At 41.2% G+C, this 9,523-nt stretch overlaps 1 protein-coding gene across 2 annotated transcripts in view; it reads right to left on the bottom strand.

Moving 5' to 3' along the window:
- Positions 1–5,174: 5,174 nt before the first annotated feature.
- Positions 5,175–9,523, bottom strand: part of LOC126418486 (peregrin) — a 259,171-nt gene continuing 254,822 nt past the window's right edge. For both annotated transcript variants that reach the window (XM_050085261.1, XM_050085262.1), the window contains exon 21: positions 5,175–9,185. In XM_050085261.1, coding sequence (XP_049941218.1) covers positions 8,990–9,185 — 196 coding nt within the window. In that variant the 3' untranslated portion in view covers positions 5,175–8,989. The remainder of the gene's footprint in view (positions 9,186–9,523) is intronic.

Genomic DNA, 9,523 nt, shown 5'->3' with positions numbered 1-9,523 from the left:
TATTTTTGATACACCCTGTATATGCCATTTATCTAAGGCTTGAGAAAATAAATAGTTACATAACCCATAACCATTACTAGCATATGACCACTAGCTTAACATAAGCTATCATTAAGTTATACAAGCACATGAAAATAATTCCCTGACAGTATGTAAATAAGGGCATAAATGCAAGTAATAACAATCTCACCCAGAAGTTGTTTTATTGGTTCTGGTCTACAGAACTATATATGAACATTCTGCCTAATAGGGATACAGTATTAAAATTTCACCAGGTGGCATACCAAGAATTAATATTGTGAGACTGTTATTTGTGACGTTTGTCTAACAAGAATAAATTGGGCATAGGCTAGGCTTGTAATCATGAACGATTTCACCTTGATGCTGAGATGTGTACTATTACAATTATATGTCACAGACTTATTTTGGCCAGTAGGCATAAATAATACATGTGAGAATATAAGAATTTTTATTGTGTACTCAACCTAGAAGACATGAAATAATGAGACAATGTTATACTGTAGGTGAATTGGCACAAAAGCCTAATATTACAAATTCTGTGCTCCGTAATAGAATTAACATCCACTCAAGGTTATGAAAATTTGTTAATGGTTGAAGTAGATAAAAATCAAACAATGGAAAATCCAGAACGGAATGTAACGATACTATGAGAAGGAAAGTTGCTACTCACCATATAGCAGAGATGCTGAGCCGCAGATAGATACAACAAAAAGATTTTCACACTTAAAGCTTTCGGCCAATGGCATTTGCCAACAATATACACACACACACACACACACACACAACGCAGCTCACACACACAACTGTAGTTGCAGACAATTGAAATCACTCTGCGAGCAGCAGCGCCAGTGCATGATGGGAGTGGCGATTGGGTGGGGGAGAAGGAGGAGGCTGGGGCAGGGAGGGGGGTGGGACACTATGGTGGGGACGTCAGACGGTGAAGTGCTGCAGGTAGGGTGGTGGCAGGGGAGAGGTGGAGGGGGGGAGGAGTAGCGGAAAAGGAAAGAAATAGAGAGAAATAAATAAAATAAAATAAATACATAAAAAAAGACTGGGTGTGGTGGTGAAATGATGGCTGTGTAGTGCTGGAATGGGAACAAAGAAGGGGCTGGATGAGTGAGGACAGCGACTAATGGACTAATGAAGGTTAAGGCCAGGAGGGTTACAGGAATGTAGGATGTATTGTAGGGAAAGTTCCCACCTGCGTAATTCAGAAAAGCTGGTGTTGGTGGGAAGGAGCCATATGGCACAGGCTGTGAAGCAGTCATTGCAATGAAGGATATGTTTGGCAAAGTGTTCAGCAACAGGGTGGTCCACTTGTTTCTTGGCCGCAGTTTGTTGGTGGCCATTCATGTGGACAGACAGCTTGTTGGATGTCATGCCTACATAGAATGGAGCTTAATTTATAGACCACGTGACTGGTTTCAGAGGTAGCCCTGCCATTGATGGGATAGGTGATGTTAGTGACCGGACTGGAGTTGGTGGTGGTGGGAGGATGTATGCGACAGGTCTTGCATCTAGGTCTATTACACGGATATGAGCCATGAGGCAAGGTGTTGGGAGCAGGGATTGTTTTAGAGATGGAAGAGGAAACTGTGTAGGTTCGGTGGGCGGCTGAATACCACTGTGGGAGGGGTAGGAAGGATAGTGGGCAGGACATTTCTCATTTCAGGGCACGACGAGAGGTAATCGAAACCCTGGTGGGGAATGTAATACAGTTGCTCCAGTCATGGGTGGTGCTGAATTACGAGGGGAATGCTCCTCTGTGGCCAGACGGTTGGGCTTTGGGAGGTCGTGGGAGACTGGAAAGATAAGGCACAGATTTGTTTTTGAACAAGGTTAGGAGGATAATTACGGTCAGTGAAGGCTTCAGTGAGATCCTCGCTCTTGTGTCATTTCAAGTATTTTTGCGTTTTCACTCCTGCACCTTTCCAGTGCCACACGATATTGTATCCCATCCTACGAACCCCTCCCCACCCCCGACACTTTCTCTGTTCTATCCCAGTTCGCACCCACTAATTCCACTTCTTCACACTTATCCACCCTCAGACCTGCTAACCACAGTAATACACACACACACACACACACACACACACTCTCTCCCTCCCTCCCTCTCTCTCTCTCTCTCTCTCTCTCTCTCTCTCTCTCTCTCTCTCTCTCTCTCTCCCTCTCGCTGATCCTTGTGACTTCTCACCAATTTAGCGGGTTTTCGCATTTCACTATCATCGACTCGCTCGGATTTCATCTTGTTTCCCCCTTTTGTACTCATTTGATCCATTTCGTATATTTTCACATACAGAAAAGTCTCCGTATCCCTAGCCAGATCCCAGTCCCACATACTGTTCCTGCGTTGTTGCTTGGCTTGTGGAATCCCCCCTAATGGCCTTACCATCAAATTAAGCATCTCTGGCTGCCACCAGTCATTCCACAATGACCTCCACCTGTTCAAATTCCACCAATCCTTAGCCCTCGCCAACATAGTCCTGCAAAACCAAACCAATAAAGCCCAAACCTCCTTGCAGTAATGCAATCCCAAATTCCGGAAACCACTAACACACATTGAAACTCTTGCCCTGCAGGAACTTGAGCAACATGCACGATGCCACCTCAAAAAGCTCTCCATCTTGCTCACTTCCTACTATCATCTTGGAGTGCCATTGTCCATCACCCCTACAACAACCTCGAAACCTCCCCCACACTCCCTCATAGCTGACAAACCCTGTCTCGCAGACTTACTACACTTACCCAGCCTCCAAAACTTCCTCCCACCACCACACAGAATCAAGAACCTAAACAGACCCACAATACAGGCATGAACCTTTCCTCCAGAAGCCTTAGCTCCACAGAAATATCGGTCCTTTCCAAAGGCCTCACCTTTTGTCCCACTCTCAAATTCAATCATGCAGGACTTGTTAAAGACCTTCTCTCTTTCTCCCAGTCCCTACAGCGGAAACACTTTTTCACCACCATCCCTACCCATCTGAGTCAACCAAAGATCTGCCTGACTCAGTTCACTTCTCCATCCAACCGTGATCCACCCCCACAGCCCCCAAACCACACCCTGTTAACTTTCCAGAGTTTCTTAACCTCAAACTTTGCCTCACCATCATTCCTCAAATCCCTCAACATGCAGACTAACCTTACATCCGCAGAAAGAACCACAGTTCACCATCTAAAAACTGATCCCGACATTGTAATCCTACCTGCAGAAAAAGGCTCCACCACTGTTGTTCTGAACTGCGAGGGTGCTTGGTGGAAGGACTCTGCCAGCTGTCAGATACTTCCACCTACAAATCTTGCCACAGTGACCCCATTCCAGTAATCCAGCAGAATCTCCAGTCACTACTCAAATCCTTAGGCCCATCCCAGAACCTCTCCCTGGCGTCCATCTCTCTACTCTCCCCTACCACTCCCTGCACTCCTACCTTCTTCATGCTTCCTAAAGCCCGTAAACCTAACAACCCAGGAAGCTCCATGCCAGTCGCCTTACCACTATTGAACACTACCTTTCCCAATGCCTGACGGATTCCAAACCAACAACCTCCTTCCTAGTTGTTGCCATGACCAACTATATCCTCACTCACAATTACGTCTCCTTTGAAGGCATTACCTACAAATAAATCTGGGCTACAGATAAGGGCAGCCACATGGCACCATCCTGTGCCAACCTATTCATGGACCATCTAGAGGAATCCTTCCTAAACACCCAGAATCCTAAACCCCTCACCTAGCTCAGATTCACTGATGATATCTTTGCTATCTGGATCGAAGGTGAGGACACCCTATCCACATTCCTCCAGAACCTCAATAACTTCTCCCCCATCTGCTTCACCTGGTCCTACTCAAGCCAACAAACCACCTTCCTAGATGTTAACCTCCACCTCAAAGACAGCTACATCATTATCTCTGTCCATATCAAACCTACCAACCACCAGCAATACTTCCACTTCGACAGCTGCCACCCATTCCATAATAAGAAGTTCCTTCCATACAGCCTAGCCATCAGTGGTCGTCACTGCAGTCCGTCTCGAAATATACCGAGGGTCTCAAGCCTTCACTGACTCTAATTATCCTCCCAAGCTTGTACAAAAACAAATCTTCCATGCCTTATTTTTCCAGTCTCCCACCACCTCCCAAAGCACAACCGTCCGGCCACAAAGGAGCATTCCCCTCATAACTCAGTACCACCCAGGACTGGAGCAACTGAATTACATTCCCTGCCAGGGTTTTGATTACCTCTCGTCGTGCCCTAAAATGAGTAATGTCCTACCTACTATCCTTCCCACCCCTCCCACAGTGGTATTCTGCCGTCCACTGAACCTACACAATATAAATGTCCATCCTTAAACAACCCCTGCTCCAATCCCTTACCTCATGGCTCATACCCCTTTAATAGACCTAGATGTAAGACCTATCCTATACATCCTCGAACCATCACCACCTACTCCAGTCCGGTCACTAGCGTCACCTATCCCATCAAAGGCAGGGCTACCTCTGAAACCAGTCATGTGGTCTACAAGCTAAGCTGCATTCTATGTAGGCATGACAACCAACAAGCTGTCTGTCTGCATGAATGGCTCCCGACAAACAGTGGTCAAGAAACAAGTGGACCACCCTGTTGCTGAACACGCAGTCAAACATGATATCTTTCATTTCAATGACTGCTTCAGCCTGTACCATATGGATTCTTCCCATCAACACCAGCTTTTCTGAATTACACAGGTGGGAACTTTCCCTGCACTACATCCTATGTTCCTGTAACCCTCCTGGCCTCAACCTTCATTAGTCGCTGTCCTCACCCATCCAGCTCCTTCCCTGCTCCCATTCCAGCACTACACAGCTGTGATTCTACCACCACACCTAGTCTTTTTTTACGTATTTATTTTATTTTATTTATTTCTCTCTATTTCTTTCCTTTTCGACTACTCCCCCCCCCCCCCCCCCCCCCATCCCTGTCCCCACCTCTCCCCAGCCTGCTGCCCAACCTGCAGCACTTCACTGTCCGCCACACTCACCATACTGTCGCTCCCCCTCCCTGCCCCAGCCACCTCCTTTCCCCCCACCCAGTTGCCACTCCCATCATGCAGTGGTGCTGCTGCTCGCAGTGTGGTTTCAATTGCCTGAGACTGCAGTTGTGTGTGTGTGTGTGTGTGTGTGTGTGTGTGTGTGTGTGTGTGTGTGTGTGTGTGTGTATTGTTAACAAAGGCCATTGGCCAAAAGCTTTAAGTGTGAAAATACTTTTGTTGTGCCTATCTGCGACTCAGCATCCCCGCTATATAGTGAATAGCAACTTTCCTTCTCATAACTGTTGAATTAACATAAGTGTTTATGTTATGAGTATCGCGATCTCAGTCTGTGGTAGTTGAATTTTGGTACCTATTTCACCAATATACAACACCTTTGACTGGTCAGCGTTGTTTTCAAGAGAGCAAGGGAATTAATTTTTTTCTTCAACCAAGTCTCTTTCTTATACAACAGTTCGGCAAGTTTATTAAAGAAAACTTCCAGTATGATACTTCAAAACTTCGAGATGGCCCATTCTCTAGTTATATGACATCCAACTACAGTTAAACTGATTAACTTAATGCCAACCAGCCAACACAATTCTTTAGGCTGGAAGTGTTAGTACTGCACCACATGGCCATGGGGCAGGGATGGTTAAGTCACTCACACATGTGCACAATATGTGTACTAACACCACCTGGCGGGTAAACTATGCATGTCAACATGTGAGATGATGGGCACTCCTGTGCAGCTGTGCCCAATGGGACAGTGTAGGAATGGCCACCTTAAGCAATGTAGGGGAACCTCAGAAAATACCAATACGGATGGCAGGATGGGGATTTGAATAATCAACCTCGTGAATGTGAATCCAGTGCCTTACCAATGGACTACCTTGTTTAATCACAGAGCTGAATTAAGATTACATCACAAAAATAAACTTCTATAAGAATATAAAACAAATCTTTAGTAGTATAATGGAGATTTTAAGGAGAAGGCACCACCTTTGTTTATGAAACTGATGTGCCCACTTATTTTGCTGACTGTCATAAGTACAAAACTACAGATGAAGTAACTGAATATCAACCATCACATTTAATTCATGGGAAGTCTCTTTTACTTTGCCAATAAAGTTGCAACTATGTTGTCATTCAGTGCAGAGGAGACATGCTCCTTGCAAATAAGCTTGCATTTAACCTTCTCACTAAAATTTATTTGTTCATATAACCACATAACTATATTATTTGAAATTTCACACATTATATAACTGTTGTTAATATCAATAAACTTTTTCTAGCACAGGCATTTAATATCATATCATAATTCAATTTTACTCCAAAACAATCAAAGAACAAAAATATGCATTTGACAATACTAAACATCCGCAATCAAATATGATAGGTGAATGTGACTCCAGATGTACTGTAAATTAATTTATCATCATGAATAATTTAAGCACAGAAGCCTTGAGTATAAAAAAATGGTACAGGCAAAAAACAACAACTCACCTTACAGAGGAAGTATTTTGCACATCAATTCGCACAGATCAACAACTGAACTTGGGTTCTTCATCAGAGCCCACACAACAATTTCAAATATTTGAATATAACATTTTTCAGCATATTGAAGTAACAGCAGACTGTGGTAGGGACAGCATTATTCTTTAGAACTAAGAATTTGAAATAGAGAGATTTTTATTACTCTAAATGTTTTAAAAATATTGTTCCTCTGTTACAACAAAGATGAAATGGTTGTATTTTTTTTTAAATTCTTGTAGAGAAAGAAGCATTGCGTGACCAAAATAACACATTGCCGCTTAAGCCATTTTCACTATAACTAATTCATTCACAGATGTAGTAACATAAGACACTGATAAGTGAGAATGCTTCATTTCCATATTGTAAGCATTTGGTGTTTGCAGGTAGAAACACTCTACAAAATTGTTATATCTAGTACATCTTAAATATATCTCTGAAAGCTCAGCCACTTATCATGCACAACATTACTATACTCATACAGAATATAATATCACTTCAAGTAATCCTTTTCGTAAACTAGGCAATGATAAATTCACTTCGACTATAAAACTGTTACATTCTGGCTGATTAGAAACACATTCACTCAGTGCTCATATTTAATAAAACTATTACACATCATAGTGGTCCTTTTGTTTGCAACTTGCTGAGTATCTTAATGACAAACAGTACAAAATGAATTATTCCCCAGATCATACATGTGGCTCTCCAGCATAATTTATTGCTCAGAGTATTTTAATATGTGATTTATTCATTATTGTGAATATGCTAATACATATTCACTACTGTTATAGTCTAAAACTTTTAAAACTTTGAAGAAACAGTAACGAGTAAATGCCATATAATATGCTAATATTTTAAAGAACCTTATCTAGACATCATAGACATTTGTAGAAAACCTACAAAAGCTGCACATTATAGCAACATGATTGGCACCTTGTGTGTGTGTGTGAGTGTGGGGTGGGGGTGGGGATCATCCAGTTAAGCTTTTTATATGGCTCAACAGATTTATGGTCCACTACACTTTTTCACACGATGCTGCATGTCTTGTCTAGAGTACCTCCAATTCTGAAGAAAGAAATAAAGAGTTCACCAAAACACTGAAGAAATACAGAATTTACCAGAAAACTTGTTACTAAAATACAATGAAAGTTTATTATAGTACAGTTACAAATATTACTTTTGCATTCCTTGAGAACATTTGCACAGATTGAAATAAAGAATGAAATGTGCATTCTGCATTAAAAAATTTTATTCGTAAAAATAGTCCAATGGCTGCACTGATAATACGGGTAGTTGTCCTTTAACCACGGAATGCAGTTATCATATATTATTTCATTAAGCATGTATTCTCTTTGAGATACAAATGTTGAACACAGTGATGTATACATAATGAGGGTATATACTTCTACCATACAAACAGTACAACCTAGCACAAACTGATAGATTTCTATTAAAAGCATTTGGTTCCGACAATAAAAATATACAGCGACTAGACTATTGGTGTTTGTGCATTTTGTTGCATGGTCCATGCTCAGAATAACCTAAGGTACTTGAGCCTCATTGGTAGATTAATATGAAATGGACAGTGACAGCTACAATACTTCACTACATAGCAACATAATCAAAAGCTACATTGCCATTAGATGTTCTCATTACAGAAGTGACTATTTCTGAACAACTGGTTCTGTAAAGAAAATTAATACAACTGGCAGAGAGAGAAGCACATGTGGAAAGACTTAAATGGTTTACCAGGAGGAAAGCATAGAAGTGTTTTGTCTTGAATACAGTCAATGAACAATGTAAATGTTAAAACACACCTCAAGATAGATATGCTGACATGACTAAGCCATTATATTTGGTTTAAAAGCCACAGAGTTTCTGAACTTATCAGCTTACAGACAACCTGTTTGATGCGCCATGTTACTACATGACATGACATTACTAAAATTAAACTTCATTTTGTCCATCATGTTAAACTACTGAAAAAATTAAAAGATCAACATATACTATTCTTAGGACTTAAACTATTATGGACAAAGCTGACACTGAAACAGTAAAACTTACAGAATCCTGATGATGCATCAGAAAGGGGAAAGAAAACTAGGAAAAATATGTACATACCCCCTTTTACAGTTCTCAAATATACGGAGAACAATGAATGCAGATATATGTACTTTAAGAGCAGCTCTACGTGCCTGATTCATTGTGCCATATACAGCCTGTCCAGTGGCAGCACATAAAAATGAATGAGACACATATTCGTTTTTCTACTAAGTTATTACTTATTAAGTTTGAATTGTATTTGTGCTCATCAACATACTTAGGAAGACAAGATATCTGCCAACTGGCAGTTTTGCTGTTCATCACAACACAGCATCGAAGTCACTAGTGCTGGCTCCAATGATCTAACCAGCAGCTGGTGGCATGTGTCAATTCTCTCGCATGAAGACGCCCTCCTCATTAGGTCCGAGTCCAGAAGCTACCTGTCGACGATGCAGTGTTGCATCATCATAAGCCTTACGTACTGCTTTACGGTCGGCTGGTTTGCGAGATTCTGTTAATTTTGCTTGATCCATTTCAAGCGTTAGACCCAGTGGTTCCAGTTTATTTCTCGGCAACCACTGCCTACAAAAAGAAACCTTTTCAATATTTTCAAACATTATTTATAACACTGATTTAAATTGTTTACAATAAATACTGTAGCTCAAATAATTATTTTTAAACCTACCTGCCAGAGAGAGACTTGCTATATGACTAACTGTAATTATAAATGATAATTGTAACATACATAATTCTTTGCTTTTATTTGGTGTTAATGAACATTGTAGCAAGCAACTTTCATTACTAAAAGTTTTATGAAGAACAGAGTCTATAAAGACAGTTTTCACTTCACTTATAATGACAATTCCAATATGAACATATATATGATTTCTAAAAAGAACAGTTTACCTGTCACTGTCCAT

Source organism: Schistocerca serialis, chromosome 9, assembly GCF_023864345.2.
Source record: "Schistocerca serialis cubense isolate TAMUIC-IGC-003099 chromosome 9, iqSchSeri2.2, whole genome shotgun sequence".
Classification (NCBI taxonomy): Eukaryota; Metazoa; Arthropoda; class Insecta; order Orthoptera; family Acrididae; genus Schistocerca; species Schistocerca serialis.
This window is presented reverse-complemented; position numbering and strand designations above follow the sequence as displayed.